This window comes from Grus americana, chromosome 3, assembly GCF_028858705.1.
Source record: "Grus americana isolate bGruAme1 chromosome 3, bGruAme1.mat, whole genome shotgun sequence".
Lineage (NCBI taxonomy): Eukaryota > Metazoa > Chordata > Aves > Gruiformes > Gruidae > Grus > Grus americana.
This window is the reverse complement of record NC_072854.1, coordinates 27,165,603-27,182,708: the sequence shown is the minus strand read 5'-3', so window position 1 is coordinate 27,182,708 and position 17,106 is coordinate 27,165,603. Positions and strand designations below refer to the sequence as shown.

The following is a 17,106-nucleotide window of genomic DNA, read 5'->3' as shown; positions in this document are numbered from 1 at the left end:
CTTCTGCCAAGAGCCTTGAAAGCCCAGGCTGGGCCCCGTTTCCCCCGGGCGTGCGGAGTGTCAGGAGGGACGCGGGGCTGGTCGGCTGTCTGTCCTCATGCTTGCACCCGTCCCCCGAGCTCTGGGCCCGCCGGGTTCCCGACTCTCCTCAGGGGCTTCTCCCCCACGCCGGCCCGCAGTGGCAGGCTACTGTGGCGCCGGCCAAGCCCGCGCCAAAGGCGGGCAGCCAGCGCCCTCAAGGCCCGGGAAGGTGAGGAGGGGGCGGTGAGGCAGTACCGCGGCCGTCTCCGGGCGGGCCGCCCCCCACCGCCGGGGCTTGGCGGCGGCCGTGGGGTGTGCGGGCTGAGGCGGCGGTTGCCGCAGCAGCCGCGGGCGGGGCGCGGCGGGGATGCCGGCGCGGCGGGCTCCCGCGCTCCGCCAATCACAGGCGCTGCTCGGGGCCGGGCTGCAGCCAGTGGCTGCGGCGGGCGCGGGGCTGGCGTGGCCCCCGCTGGCCGGGACGCTGCGCCGGCCTTGCGGCTGGCTGCGGGGCGCCCGGGGGAGCGCCCTGCCGCCGCGCCATGGGCACGGTGCCGTCGGCGCTGAAACACTGCCTCAGCTACCAGCACCTCCTCAAGGAGCAACTGTGGATCGGGGAGCCGGCTGCGCCGCCGCCTGCGGTTCCGCACCCCGGGCAGGTATCGCCGGGCGGGGATGAAGGGATGGGATGGTGCCGGCCCTGCGAGGCGCGGCTGCCGCCAGGGGGAAGCCGGGGCCCGCCGGGCGCAGGGGGCCGCCGCCGCCCTCTCGCCACCGCCCCCTCGCCGCCGCCGCCGCCTCGCCCCTCACACGTACCCTGCGTCCCTGCTGCCCCCCGCCTGAGCCCGGCCCTCGGCCCCCTCCCTGCCCTCCCCGGTGGCCCTCCCGCCGGCCAGCGCCGGGTGTAACGGCGTGCACGGAGGAGTCGGGGCCTCTCTCATCCCCACACGGCGCTGGGCCGTTCCTGGTCAATATTTCAGAAGACGGCTGGGTTTACACCGTCTGACTGATAGTGCACACACAGTTGGGCATCTCTAGTGGCGCTAGGGACAGGGATGAGGCAGTCTTAAAGAAATCCACTTACCTGTGTCCCTCTCACCTGTTATAATCCCCTGTGTGAAAAGTTATAAAACTGTAGGGTGACACATATTTTTGCGAGGCCACAGTATTGGCCTTGCTCCCCGGAATTTGCATTTCTCAAACTGGAACATGGTGGGCCCATCTGCTGTTGGGTGGGAAGTCACTACAGCCGTAAGGGTGCGGAGGCAGAGCTGTCAGCTGTACCCTCCTTTTGGCCTGGGGTGCTCCGAGTACCCATGGGATTGTCATGGAGGGATGAGCGAAGGTGGTTGCTCACCCTCCTGTCTGTCAGCCACGACCAGGTGTAGGGAGTGCCTGGAGAAAGTGAGGACTGGGAGAGAAAGTTGGGTGAGGAGGCACGTGGGCAGGCGGCCAGATGAAGACTGTAGGCCATGACTGTCCTAATCATGGCTTTGGAAGGAAAGAAATGAAGGACAGGGGAAGCTACCAGTGGCTTTTGGGGAGAGGCTGGATAAATCTGGAAGGACATTGGAGGAAGATGTCAATATAAAGTACTCAAAGCAGGAAATAATTCTGAGCATGAGATTGCCTTTACTACAACAATGCACTTATTGTTGGGACGTACTGTGTCTGAACTGTCATTCATTCCGAGTCTAACTCCAGTAATCAGTCAGTGCTTCAAACATTAAAAAACATGAGCCAAGCCTAGAACAACATTGGCTTAAATATCATGTCTTATAAAAAATGCACTTCTTGTTCATTGCATCTTTCTTCTGTTTTCTGCACCTTTCAGATATGCCATGGGTACATCTTCCATTTTTCTCCACCATCGGGAAGTGAAATTTAATTATTAGGTAGCAATGTAACTTCAGTGGTGGGGAGATCATGAAAAATACAATGTTCTGAGTGCCATGAAAGCTGGCAGCATTGTAATTTTGCTTCAGATGGTCTGATATCTCAAAAGCTATGTATATGGAATACCCAAAGCAATACTGTTGTGAGCACAGAGTTTTGTATAGGTAAGCTCCATACAACTTCCAGCTGTCACAATTCCCTGAGAATAGTGTCTATCCAGCATTGAATTTTGGGGGAAAAGATCAAACATAATTCCTTCCATTGTTTTTGTAAAAGCAGAAAAATGCTTTCTTACTGTAAAATGAAATAACATAGAACGGAAGGACTTTTATGTCTTAGGCAGGAAGCAAAGCACTATAATCCTCTTCATATGCCCTTGCTACATTTTGCTGCATCATTTTATTTCAAAAGATGAGAACGTTTTTTAAAAATTCCTTCAAAATAGCTTGATATGCCACTTGATTGCGTCAGTCTCTGCCCCCTATCAGACAAAGCATCTGAAAGGTTCAAGGGCTTTTGCAACAGAGAGGGTTTGAAGTCAAAGACAAGCAATAACATCTTTCCAGAAAATCATAGATCAGAAAAAAAAAAAGGTTTCTTTATTGTAATGCATGCCTGTAACTTTTGCTTCATTTTTGCAGTGCTCTTCTTTCATTTTAAACACCATTTTTCTTCCTCCAAGGATACAGAACAATGTCTTCCTCATTAAACAGCAAACATGAGAATTAGTTTACACTCCCTATGCACATTGATGTGATTGTAAGCTGCCCATCGACACTAATTAAGTCTGGAGCTGGTCACTGTTAACGTTTTAACATTTGCTTCTGCATTACCTCACTCTGTGATTTCTATTAGGTGATTTTAGTAATTTTCTTTACTTTACAAGAATCTGTTCAGATTTCCATTTTTCTCACATGGATACTAAACAACCCTTAAAGGTTTTCCTTATGCTTGAGTGCATTCTCTACCAGTCCTTTCCAAGAAAAAATGTGTTCCTTTTTATGTGATCTAGAAATATTAGCTTAAGTGATGGTTGTAAAAAGTGGTTTTTTTTGTTTTGACCAATGTATGCAAGACTGTTATGGGGGCACCACTGTAGTCACATTTATGTGGGTACCAAGAAATTAAATAGGGGAGGGGCTTTAAGGTGCAAGAACAGTTTCCCAGAAATAATTTAGTGCTTTCATGGGTGATGAGTTGATTTTCTTACTGAAATATTTTCAGGAGTTTTTCAGGATTTTTCTTTAAACATGAAGTAAAATGTAGGTGTTATTAGAGTGTTGCTACCAGGACTCTCATAAAATAAAATCATTCAATTTTGCCTAAAAAATCCAAAATATATAAAAATTTGGTTATATACTGTGCTGACTAATTTTTAAAGGTCCAGGTTTACTACTTGGGGCTGTATTGGAGGCAAAATAATAGGTCCTAGAGTGAGTAGTGGGATGTCTTAGTCTTTGTTTTCCCTTAATTTTCCTGTTTCATTTAGCCAACAATTTTGTAGTATTTTTACAACTGTATTTGACGTTAAAACATAGGGTTGCTTAAGGAGCAAGGTTATTGAAAAGGAGAGGTGAAAAGCAGATGGTAATTGGGCTAATGGCTAGATAGGAAATAAAATTTTCTACTATCTTTTAGTAGAATTTACTAATGTATTAGTAGAATTTACTAATATTATCATTACTTATTTCACTTAAGAGTGAAATAAGTTTCACTCTTATTTAGACTAGTCTGTATTATGTAAAAAACCCTATTGAATACCTGACTAGTCAATGAGACACCACATTCCTGTTGCAGTATCTTCATCTTACTCCCTTTTCTTAACTTCTTCATCTTGATTGCTTCAGAAATACTGTCTTATGTTTCATACAAGGGGATCCCAGTTCTGTTTCATTACCCCAGTGTATACTTTTTTTTATTAATAGATCTGGTTAATTTAATATTAAAAGTCTGATTAATTTAACTAAATGGGAGCTATAGCTACATGAGAATTTGTTAAAGATATGGATTTATATTAGAACTATAAAATGTGCTGGGATCTACCTAGAAAGGAGGTGGCAGTAGATGTTGCAGTATTGGGGAGATTTCCGCAGTGATTGAGATTACTACTGATGGTGACTCATAGCACTTGACTGGAATTTGTAATGTACTTTCTGTTCTGTTTTGTAAAAAGCTCAGGCTGAGCAGCAGCAAGGAAGGCTGGCTGTTCATCCAGTGCTGATGGTTGTCCTCTAGCTTGGTAGGAACCTTCTGGCTGGAAGGAGAGATGGTCTGAGAGCAACTGACGTTGATCTCATCCTACAGACTTAATGTTGTTTTCACGTAGGTTAAAATGGAGTTTTAATGCATTAGGAATATGCTAAGGACACAGCAGGGAAGAGCTGGATGGCTAAAGAAGTGGTGTAAAAGACTGGGATGAAATTCAAGGATACGGAATGATTAGGTACCTGGAGACTAATAGTCCAAACTAGAAACTTTGACATTATCAGTTAGAAGCGATTGAAGAAGAGAAGAACCTTGGAATACTTACAAATCATAGGAGGGAGGACTATGAGCTGCCAATATAGTACAGCTGTTAAAAAAATCAAATTAAGTCCTTGGATATATCAGATCAAGTATTTTCAGTCAAACAGGGAAATGTAGTGCCATTGCAAAAGACTGTATCTGAGGCTTGTTCAATTTTGGTTAGTCATGTTCAAGTAATTGAATTCCAGCTGGAACAAGTTAAGTCTTGCACCACTGGAATGGTCAGGAAGATGGAGATGAAATGTAAAATGACTTTGGTTTGTTTGATATCTACTGTTAAGATCTGGAGGATGGGCAGACAGGGAGGGAAGAAGAGGAAAGAGCTGCTTAAAATAAAGGAATATGTTGCCACACACAAATGCACACTTATAATCTGTCTATATATTAAATACAGAGTAGAAATGTAAAAGCTAAGTATCAAGTGGTGACATTCTCTAAGAGCTTTCTAATCAAAATAATGAAGGTGAATAACCTATATGATTTAGGTTTAGAAGAAGGATTATATGATGTGGTTTCCATAGCAGGGAAAATTATGAGATTCTTAAGAGATTTTAAAGTTTATATAATAAGGAACAGAGGACTAGATATTTAAGTGATGTAAAATAGAGACAATTCCAAATCCAGTTTTTAATGACTTTGCATGGTTTACAATAGTTTGGAAAAAAATAGAGTTGGTTAAGGTCAGAGTATTGACTTAAGTGTGAATATTCATCTTCTGTCACTTTAAATCAGTGCATCCTACTCTACAAGAAGGTAGTGGCTAAATATAGATAAGTAATAAGCACCTTTCTCTTAGACTTTTGTGTTTTAATGTATATTAGGAGTTATATGATATGGTGAGGGCTGCCTATATCTACCACAAGGAAAGCAAAAATGAGTCGAAAATAAAACTCTAGTCTCTTGTGCTGCTGGATGTGGCTGTGACTTGAGGAGGTGTAAATCTATCTAAATAATGCTAATGTGTGCTATGTCGTCTGGTAGGATTTCTGTCACAGATTTAGGGTGTCATGTGGGATGTGATACCCAGAATATTAACAGTTGTTCAGTATATTATCATTGGAAAGCACAGCGTACTTTATTATCAGTTTTATAACTGGAAAGGAACACAAATTCTACATGCTCAGTATGTATAATAACAAACAAAAGCTTGGGTCCTCTAAGTTAGACAGCTAATTCTGTTTCAGTGCCTAGGTTGCAACAATTTATATGTTACATGTCTAAATATCCAGACCTAAACCACACAGCCTAAGATTCCCTCATCTCCTCCTGCGTGGCACCCTTGGATCAAGAGATCCACACAAGTGTCTTTTGCAGTTTTAATTTGCTAGTTTAGATTTTGCAATATGCTATCATGCTTTAAACATATGATAGAAACCTCTCACATTTATTTTTAAAGTAACTCAAGAATAACAACAAAAACCACAGTCCATATGACAATTATGTATATTTGTTTTAACCACTTCTTGTATTTGATGGTTGATTCTTCTTTCAAATTACAGCATAAAAATGAGGCATCTGTTATTATGCTACCTGGGAGGAGAAGGCATGTCTGTTTTATTTTAATCTTTTAGCTACACCTCAGAGCAACTGATTTGAGACATACTATATTTCATATTCTTTTTATCTCCATGTAATTATCTATTCCAGGAACAAATTCACATTTGCAGGTTCTCCTTAAATAACTATTTAGGTTATTTTCATTTTTAATTTAATTTATTTAGTTTAAGAACTACTATAATAATTTGCTGTCAACAATATCGCAAATTTATTAGTTTATTATGACAATTACAATATGCAAGAAATACATCATAATCTACATTCAGGTTTTTTTGATCTGCTGAAAATTGCATGTGAAGTCTATTTTTAGTAGAGAAAAAAGAAGCTAGATGTCCTGAACTTTATATTGCAGAATTCTTGTTTCTTGACTTTTAAAAAGGATGACGTTATTTAAAAATACTTAATGAAATCAGTATAGAGAAAGTATATTGGTTGCATGGGGCAAAGATCTTGTATCCTTTTTTTTTCCCTCTCTCCTTTACCCACCATTGTTACCTCATTCTGTGTTTTCATCCTGAACTTCCAAAGTATTTAAATTTTACATTATCTTTCATGTAATTTAAGACTAAATAACTGATCACTAAGAGATTTTGAAATTCCTGATTTCCAGCCCATATTCCTCTGCATGTAGAGTCCTTGTTAATACAGAACTCGGTTGATAGATCTTTTTCTCGATGAATACATCCCAAGATAGGTACTTTTTTTGTTTTGTTGCGGATTTCCAAGCAACATTTATTTTCATAATGTTTTCTTAAAGCATACGAAGTTATTAATAGTAAAATAAATAGAAGAATAAAGTAGAAAGGATTACTATAATTTAGAATTAAATTATAAACTATTAAGTTCATATCAGCAAGCTGTATCTTCTTGTGATGACTTTGGAGATGATAAATGACTTTTGATATATGCTGACACAGAAGGTAGTAAATAAAACACAAAAACGCACTCCCACTGAATTTAACCAGAGTAGACAGAGTTCAATGCTGAGCTCTTTCCAAAATTTTCTTTGAAGTCAAAAGGAGTTTCCCCTTTAGAAGATCCAGTCAGAAGACTCATGCCAATTTTTTCAAGTATTCTTTATGCTGCAGAATAAGAGCTCAAGAACATTGGTGGAAAAAATGTTGGAGAAAGAAAGTCTGAAAAGGCTAAGTAGTTGGTTTGTTAAAGGTGCCAAACAGCATGTTAGAAGTTAAGAGGCTGATAATAAAGTGTAAGTTTGATCTAAATGGAGTCACTGACTTTTAGTTCTTTTGTGCCATTTGATTGTAAATAGTGGAAAGATAACAGGAGCTTTTTAGGTGATACAGATTTATGCTATATTAGGATTATCATGTGGGTTTAGAACTTTATAATACACCTGGAAATGTTGTAAAGGATTTTACAGATCTTGCTCTGCAAATTTGGGAATTAAAAAAATGCACAGGAAATTTCTACTCAGACCCAACATCTGTTTTTTGGTGAGATCCCGTTTTCGACTTGTACCACCTCCACCTCCTTCAAAGACTACATATGGGCACAGTGATGTTCATTTCCTCTGTTGCCAGCTCAAGGAAAAAGATTAATTTCAGACACCCCAATGTGTCAAATCAGCATTTTAAAATTCATACATCTTGACATCTTTTTTTTTAATTCATTTACTCATTGCGTTGGCTGAGTGTGAAGATAAGTGACTTGTCTAAGACCAAATAGATCCAAATTTAACTCCTACTGAAATAAATGGGAATATTATCTTTGTTTCAGCTTTTAATAAGGATTTTATTTACAATTTGTGGATCTTCTAGCTTCTGGTTTGGTGAGGAAATCTCACTAGTGCCTTATAAGACTACTGAAAGACTTGCCAGTTGGTCAGACATAGAAGTTTTCATAAAGCAAAATATTTACTGCTCCTAAATAATAAATTTTTTTATCTTTGACCTGTCTGATGAGGTGACTAATAAATAGTACTAACAGTTGTCTCTGTAGTGGCTTGGATCTCAAGTTAGTTTTTTTTTCACTCAGATTTGGCTTGAAGATGGAATGCTGGGTACCTAGAATGAAGTTTATGAAGTCGCTTATTTTCTCTCAGTTTTAATGCTAGGACCTTTTTTGGTGTTTAAGAGGTAAAAGGTCACTCCAATTCTTGCAGCATCTGGGTTGGAAGATTCACTTGTTCATGAAAGAATGTGTTTGAATTTCAGTTTCTATGTGAATATCACGCAGTGAGAAACTGGTACAGTGTAGGTACAGTCCAGAGATAAACCTGAAATGAGTTCTTGTCACTCTCTGCTCTTTTGCAACATAAATATTTGAGGCGTTTAACCAAGGTGATAGTTCTCTGAAATTTTGGGAACTGAAGGTTATTGAGATCCTTTGATGTGTCAAATGTGGAAAGAGTTATGTTTAAAGCAACTGTGGGGGACTTCAGCAGTTATTGAATACTTCAGGCTGTGTTGAATTCTCTTCTATTGTTTAGCACTCTCATTCATTTAACAAAGGTGAAATATTTTCTTTAGCATTCTTCTTTTCCCCCAAATGTATATTTAAAAAGATAGATGAAGTATGAAAGAGAAATGTGTATTAAAGATGGTGTGTGGTATTGTGAACTCTCTGGGGAATGTGTACCACCTTACAACGTGTGCCAACGCACATCATAATGCATCTGTGGACCTCGACATACAGTGTAATGAAGTACTATGCACTCAGTAAGGCTCATCAATTAACTGAACCTCAGAAAATACTGGAACAGAAAAATATTAATTTTAAGAATGGGAATAAAAAGCTATCAGGCACAAATTTATAGGGGAGAGGTTCTCTCTGACTATCTAATCCATCCATCTTCTGTCACACAGAAAAACTCATCAGGATATTGAAACTCTGAGAAAAGTTGCTTTATTGGCTGATCTGGAATTTCTGAGATAAGAGCATGTAATATGAGGCCTGTAGCTCCATGATCAAAATCAGATTTTCATACCGTGCTGAATACCAGTAAAGCTAATTCTGCATTTTTGCTTTTCAGCAAAAGGGAAATATTTTATTACTGCTGTATTAGTGTACACTTGTATAGCCCTTTTGGGGCAGAAATGTCAAAAAAAACTTAGTGCAGTGGAGATAAAAGTTTTTTCTATTTTGCAAAATGTTGATAGTGACATAAGTTGTAATTAAAGTGTTTATTAAACATTAGGTTATGAATCAGATACAGACTTTATTTTTCTGACTATCTGGTCTTTTAATCAATCATGCCAAAGGAATCAGAAAACAGATAAGTACTTTACTTACATTTCAGGAAAATACTTTCAGGGATAGTTTTAAGGGTTGCTTTTCAATCTTATGGTATTAGAGTTGGAAGTAATCAGCTTCAGACTTTTCAGACTTCTACTGGATTAGACATAATAATTGATAGCAAAGATTTCGATCATAGTTTGGGACAAAATTCTAATGTTGCAAAAGATGAAAAAGATGCTGCAGGTGATAAGAAGGAAATTATACTTACTGGCAGAATGCTATTGTAGCTCATATTATTTTAGATAATTTCCTTGTTAAATAGAGATTTATTTTATGGTTTGGTGTAAATGAATGAAAGCTACTCAATTGTTATATTACATTTGATTTTGTTATTTGGATTAAATATACTTATGAGTGTGATTCTCAACAGCTTTTGTGACCAAAAAAAAAACCCATGAAAAAACTGCTAAAAGATGCAGTGGTAGAAAACTGTACTGGGTAGACATTTCTTCTTTGTTTGGCTGGTTTTTTTTGTCCACAGATGTTAGCTGTTTCATATGGGAATAAAGGTGTTAGTTTATGAGTTTCTTGGAAAAAAAGTTTAAAGGCTTTGAATACAGGAGATGTGTGGAGTGAAGCGCCAGAGAACATTGGTGGAATGTTAGGTGAAACCCATAGGGAAATAATTCAACAGCAGCATCTGGAAGGGAACTGTATGTGGCTTTAGGGTTTACTTTTAATGCAAGTAGTTAAGATGAGATTAAATATAGGTGTTAGTATGTGAGAAGTGGGGGAGCAAGGTTAGTGATGAAGGTATATCATGTGGAATACTGGGATTAGGAAAAAGATTTAACAGAATCCACAGCTGATCACAGCTGAATTTTTAAAAGCCTGGAAACATAATTTGAATTGAACTATATGTTGGCTTCATATAAAGCAAAACAGCTTACATGAAGAATTTATGGGGGAAAGAGAAGAGAGAGGATAGGCAAGTTCCTTACCACTGCCGTGTCTCACTTTTGCCTGAATGGTATGAAGACGACGGAAAGTTAAGCTACTAAGCCAGCTGGCTGTTGGCTATACAGAGAGGAGTCAACTGGTGATTGAGAATTGTCTCTTGTCTCCCTGCCGTTTTTTTGATACTCAGGACTTTATTCAATTGCCTAAGCACAGCTGTCTGGTGCCATGTGAGATGCCCTAAGTTACCTGGCATGGCTTATAGGGTTGGCAGATAGCAAACAGGATTTATGGGAGACCTGTGCCCTCTGGGGCAATAGCTGGAAGTCAGGTGGGATGCACCTCAAATGTACTAGGTGCCCGTAATTAGCCATCTGACTGGTGCCCTTACTACTTGGCTGAGCTGTGTCATGTGCTCTTGGCCATTGCTGACAGTGCTGAGAAGTGGCTTGATTCAGCTGGCCATGTTTCATTGCCGATGCCATTTAAGATGCCCTGTAGTATCCTACTTTACTTCCAGCTGTCAAAAAAGGCACAGGTCCTGTGTCCTACATGCTGTGCTTAGGGAACCTTAAGACATTATATGTGAATATATAAATTGACTGTACTGGGATGCCTAACACACCTGTAGACATAAATATGTAGATACCTAAGTTCAGGTGTCTTGAAGTCCAATTGAATCCTGCTATTAGGAACATTTCAGGACGTTTTGAGCTTAGTGAGTGGTATGGCTGGATTGCCATTTAGTCCCTAAGTAGTCTTATCTATCATCAGAGTCTGGAACAATCCTTTGATCAAGATTATGTGTCACAGTAAAATGAAAGTACAGCTAATGGTAATACCATTAGATTTTTTTTTATCTTGCTTATTTCGTGCTTAGTTAACACTGACCCACTGGTCTTATTACCAGTTTTACAACGACGCACATTTCTTTCTCATCTGCTGTACAACTTACTATCCAGAATATGGAGGCTGAAAAAAATCTTCCTAAATTTGTGAAGCCTAGAAGTGGAAGCAATAAAAAATTAGGAAATCTCATGATTCATTTTGTCATGACAACACTTAATCTTCTCAAATAGTCTGAAGTAATATAATCTCTTTTTTTTTTTTTGTCATAGTTTCTCCAGTACCAGTCCATTTTCTTCTGCTTGTTCCACTCCACTGTTTTCAGGTTTGCATGATTAGAACATGTTAAAATCTTGTTACATTACTATTTAATGTAATAAATTGGAAATTTAACCAGTTCAGCAGAAGCTGTGACATATTATTATTATATGAGTACTTTTTAATAAGCTCATAAAAACTGATAAAATTTTTTAAATGTTTATTTTAAAAATAAGGCACTATATCTTTTTCCTAAATTTCATATAAGGAAAAAATTCATTAGCTTTAATTATTATCAGTTAAATGGGCAGAAAATTATATTCTTTAAATATGCTCACATTTGACTGATTCCATTGTGAAAATGGAACACTTTTTATAACATCAAGATTGGTGTAGTGTTCTAGATACCATAATTTCCTTCCTACTATCGGGAAATTATTATGGTAACACTTTGCAGATGTTTTTTTTCTAAAAAGCTTTATAAATTGTAAATTCTCCTGAAGGATGAGTTGCCAACAGTGGCTAAATAAATAACCATTAAACTACTGTCATTTTTATCAGTGTCTTTTGGAAAGAGAGCTATGGAAAACATAGTGGTGGGCCAGCTGTACTTGAATTAAAGATTTCCTTGATCTTTTAGGCACTGCCTTTGGACACAGAAGGTGATTTTGATGACAATAATAATTGAGAATAGTTGATTTACTTCCAACTTTTTAGTTGAGTCCTTAAAGATCTATGCATAACTCACTTTTATTGTCAATGAGGTATTTAGAGAGACTTATCTGATAGGGTGGATGGGCTGGCTTGTCAATGTTTTCCTTTTTTCCCCCCCATTGATATCCCAAAGCATTATAAAGGGCAAATTACTTTCACATGTTGGTCTTGTAAGGATGATCATGCCTCTGCTTTTTCGATGTGTGTGGAAAAACACCACTCTTTTTGCCTTCTAGAATTCTGTCTTCAGCCTTGCCTGTAAAACACCATACACGCCATAATACTATTACCATAAATAATAGTAAAGGAAAGTGTGGGAGGTTTTGGCTCCAGTGTCATCAGTATGCTGTTGATCTCAGTTAGCTGTATCCTTTTCATCCAGCCCAGATGGCAGCATATAATTGCTTTTCCAGACTTTGACCAAGATAGGGATATGGATGAAAGTGAGTTGGCTGCAGATCAACTTGGTTAATGGAGAAATGCTGCTTGTTAGCCAAGGGAAGCATTTAGGGAAATAGAAAAAGGTAATGTATACACCATATCCTGAAAATACATTTTTAATTTTTGCTAAAGTGACTGGCTGTGTTGGCCTCTTACTAACAACAGAGGCCTCTAGTACCGTTTGTTATTGATTCCATTGTAACACAAGTCTAACTGTGGTTGTCTATGCCTCTGCTGCCACCTGACTCTAGTAACACATTCCCTTCATCATTATTTTGCAAGTTACTCAAAATTATCTGTCACTACAGCACATCTGTCTGCTTTTAGGTTGTGTGAACTGTTAGCTGTAACTGACGCTTGTATTCAAACCTCTGCGATTCCATGTGCTCTACGTTCGTTGAAAACAGCAACAAATGCTTTTGAGAAGATGGCAAGTTGAGTTGTCAGTGATAATTCAGGAAGTGCAGACTCATCCAGGAGACTCTTATTTGACAGATTTGGTGTGGTTTTTTTTTTTTTTTCTGTCAGATTGTGAATGATTTTGTGTAAAATACAGATATGAATATTAAAGAAGGGATTTCTTTGTTTTCAAAGATTGCGAACAGTCTTCAGGCTTGATTTCATCCGAGTATTTGCCCTGTAATGCTACTACTTTTTTTCAGGGCATCCAACTGCATGGCAGAGAGTTGGCATGGTTTGCAGTTGCTCTTAGAGCTAGCTGCTTCTTCTGTTAGACATTCAGTCCCCAGTTCCTGAGATTTCCTTTTTGCAGGGCTGTCAGAACAGTAGTTTCGGTAGCCTGCATCTGCCTGTGGAGTTTTCTGGTCCACTGGAGCTCACATTTGGCAAATTTGAAGCCATGGCCACCAGAAATGTTTGTGTGACTCTCTACTGACATGTAATAGGTTGTTGTCCTTGGCAGTATAGTTAGAATGTAGCATGGACTGACATGATTTTGATAATCACAATATAAAATGAGTAACTTCATGCAATTCAAGTGTTCACATTTCTTACTTTTGCTTACTAAAGGGAAAGGCTTCTAGGGGTCTGTAACTATCTTCACATCATAATAATTTTTGTATATATTTTCCAGTATACTTTCACTGGCTTTGTTTAAATTGAGATATCAAAATATTTGAAGAACAATAAGATTAAAACCCAATAAAATATGTAAATTAATAATCTAGAATTTTGATTTTTATATGCCTATTTTTTCTCTAAATATTTATTTCTAATATTTGAAATAATAATAGTAATTGTATTTTAGGTAATAATGATATTATGTATGTTTCTTCATGAATGTTTATATTTTGAATGGGTAGTCTTAATAGATTTTGCTCTTTATCATTATGTAAGGTGGGAAATACAGCTTTTATTAATCTTCTATCCAGCATAGCCATTACTATGCACCTGAGATAAAACCACCAGTTAATTTCTGTTCTACCATTTCACTGTATCTGTGCTTTGCACAGTTTTGGGGGTTGAAAGCAATACATGAAAAGTTGCAAAGCAAGGACTTAATCAGAGCTGAAGCTAAAGAATATAGGCTAGCAATTCATGGTTTTATGTACTGCTACTGGAAAAACACGGTGTCCAGTGTAGTACCTCAGTGTAGCTCTTCAGTCTTGGAAGAAATATTGTTACATTCTGCGTTCTCTTTAATGGAGACATCAAGACGAAAATCTAGTTTGTGAAGAAACTGAGGTGGTCATAAAGAAATACAGGATAATATTGTTGCAAGATCAGTATGGTAACCCATATAATTTGCTTGAGGAGCAGTAGTTTCAGAATGCATTCCAAACCCACGACATGATAAAATAATGAGGAATCTTTAAGCCTGTTTATTCTGAACTCGGCACTTCCTCGCGAAAGGGGAAAATGAGGAGTAGTCTTAAGAATGAACATCAGTTTAGTCTTTGATGTGATATGAAAAGTACAACAGAAAATACCTTTCATCCTTTCATGTATTTAAAAATGTATTAATGAATTATTAGACCTTATTCTTATGCTTTTCAAATAAAAGTGAAAGTAGACACCTCCAAACAGTATTCAAATATATGACTAACCTTTCAATTAAACAAAACAGAAAGAGCTGGGGTTTCAGTGTATGTGTATTCATAGTTCAAGCCGAGTTCACTTGAATTGATTATATAAGGCAAATTATGTGTTGGAGGGAGCTCTGGGTTTTGTTTGCATTGCTGAGCAGCTAAGCACATCCACTGTAAGTGAAAAGGTAAACTCCAAATCATAGAAAACAATATTCAGCAGGTGTTTCACACAAAGTATGTGAGAGTTGACCTCTTCTGATCTAGCATAAAGGGAAATAGTCTGAGAAGTGAGGAATTCCTTCTCCTGCAAAGACTCGTGCAAACAGAGATTATATTGATTTATTAACTCTGTAGCTCTTTGGAAAATGTGCTATTTTGTATTTGGCCTGAAAGAAATGTCTTTTTGTATAGAAGAGAGTTGCTTATTTGATTTGCTACATCTTGTTACATTTTGCTAAGACCTAGGAGATACTGTGCTGTGAAATGGGTTTGCACCCTTAGTGCCCTTCTGGTGGTTCTCTTAGCAGGAAGTGATTTAGCACAACTGCGTATCCTGCCTCAATTTTCTCTTTTATGAGCGGAGTTGTATTTGTGTATCAGACAGAGCTCTTTTACTGTTGGATTTTGATGTATTTTTCTGTGTCAAACCCTTGTTTGTTACTCAAACAAGACGTTATCCTTTGGGGTTACTCTCATAGCATATGTTAGCTGTAGCCTCCACTGGATAAGGAGATGGTGCAGCAGTATCAGAGAGAGTTAATGCACAAAACACTAACTTTCAGCTGTAGTTTATGACTGCTGCTGCTCTCATCTGGAGCATGTAATATTACTAGCCTCCATCAACAAAGCTTCTACTTACAGTGCTAGCCATTAACAACTACTATGCTTTCTTTTTAGGTACAATTGATAGAAAGGGGCAAAGAAAGGGAGAAATAGGCTGCATTCTACTCCCAGCATGTATGACTTGGGGTAAAGAAATGCTCAAGGAGTATATATCTGAACTGGATGTCAGGGAGCAAGATTCAGATATTGCAATGAACTCTAGAATAAGAAATTTATCTCAGTTTGATTGTCAGGGAGCAGTGAGGGCCAGCAGCTCCCTAAGGGAGGGCAGCTGAAGGTGGTAACAGGGCTGGCAGGTCACCAGCCCTGGCCCAATCCCACAGTAGCTAAGTGAGGTGAGCAGGGTAGGCCTTGAGGTGGTAACGGGGTTCGAGCAAGAGTCCAGGTCATTGGGGGCAAGTTTGTGGTGATAAGGGAAGTCCAAGGTTAGAGCTGGGAGTGCAGGTCAGTGAGTCAGGGTCAGGATTTGGTCCAGTGATAGTAATCAAGGTTTGCCATGCAGCCCAGTGACCATCAGGCAGGTCCATAGTGATGAGAGAGGTCCAAGGTCAAAGTGGAAGGTCAGTCCATGGGTCAAGGTCTGGATTAATGTGAATGCTCTGCTTACAGAGAAGTTACAAGAAAACGAGGTAAGAATTCAGCTGATCTGAATTGCTTCTAATGCATAGCTTGGGCAGAAGAATAGAAATCATGCCAGTTGCTCCAAACAGATACTCTGAAACAGGAATTAGATTCCTCTTCATTGGGCTGATGCTGCTTAAATAGCCATGTGCTACATGTGGATTTCATATACCTGGAAAATTGTTGACGTGTAAGGTATCAGTTGCCGAGGGTATATTTTGGATTGAAATGATCTGCTACAAGGGGTAATGTTGCTTCCTCGCTCCTCTGTATTTATCTGTATTCCAGTTTTTCAGTGAGGAAGAACTTAGAGACAAAGATGAAATGCAGCAGCAGGATGCATTGGGAATCATGTCAGCAAGGACAGCTGAAAACTCAATTTAAAATGATGAAAAGAATACATCGCCTACTGAACTCTTGGAGTAACTCAAAAGAGTTTTCTCTTGATAGCTCATTAGATGATATATAGTTCGTTTGAGGCAGATGTCTGCTTGGGATTAAGACATCTGACTTAAGACATAAGTAGATGTCTACATCAGCTGAAATTCCTGTGATAGCCATGGCAGACCTAGAACAGGACTCAGTTGCTTAAATATAGGTACCTAGTGCCATGTGAAACACCTAGGATATATGAGACAACCTTTTGGGGTATGCATATCCTGCACATTGTAAAATCCATATGAGTTCTGTTTCCTTCTGGAGTGGCATTCAGTCCGCAAGCAGTTACACAAACCTGGCAATTGGGATCACCAGCCACTAGATGTGAACCTTAGAATGACCTGAATTATTCTTTATTTCTATCAGCAATATTAAATAAAGCTCCTTCAGCTGCAGTAGGAATTTGGACATCTAGCATGCCTTTAGACACCTGCATGGGGGGGAACCATTTAGAAGCTCAGTTCAGTTGCCTTACAGATCTCTCTAGTGCCATTTAAGATGCCCTGCACGGTATAGACATCTTGACAGATTTGAAATGAGACCTACAGTAAATGGGTGAAGAGGTACCCGTGCCTTTCCTGCGCAGCACTTGGAGGTCAGAACTCTTTAGTCATCCAGAATGACTCCAGGTACATAGGTTTAGACAGGAATGAGCTGAAGTTTTGTAACCTTGAGCTGAATACCACTCTTAAACCTCATCTTCTGTAGCTTTGGAAGACATAAAGGATTTCTGAAAGGAATA

The 17,106-nt window shown here is 39.2% G+C and overlaps 1 protein-coding gene across 2 annotated transcripts in view; it reads left to right on the top strand.

Moving 5' to 3' along the window:
- The first annotated feature begins 390 nt into the window (after positions 1–390).
- HMGCLL1 (3-hydroxymethyl-3-methylglutaryl-CoA lyase like 1) overlaps positions 391–17,106 on the top strand; it is an 88,603-nt gene continuing 71,887 nt past the window's right edge. For both annotated transcript variants that reach the window (XM_054819071.1, XM_054819072.1), the window contains exon 1: positions 391–677. In XM_054819071.1, coding sequence (XP_054675046.1) covers positions 561–677 — 117 coding nt within the window. In that variant the 5' untranslated portion in view covers positions 391–560. The remainder of the gene's footprint in view (positions 678–17,106) is intronic.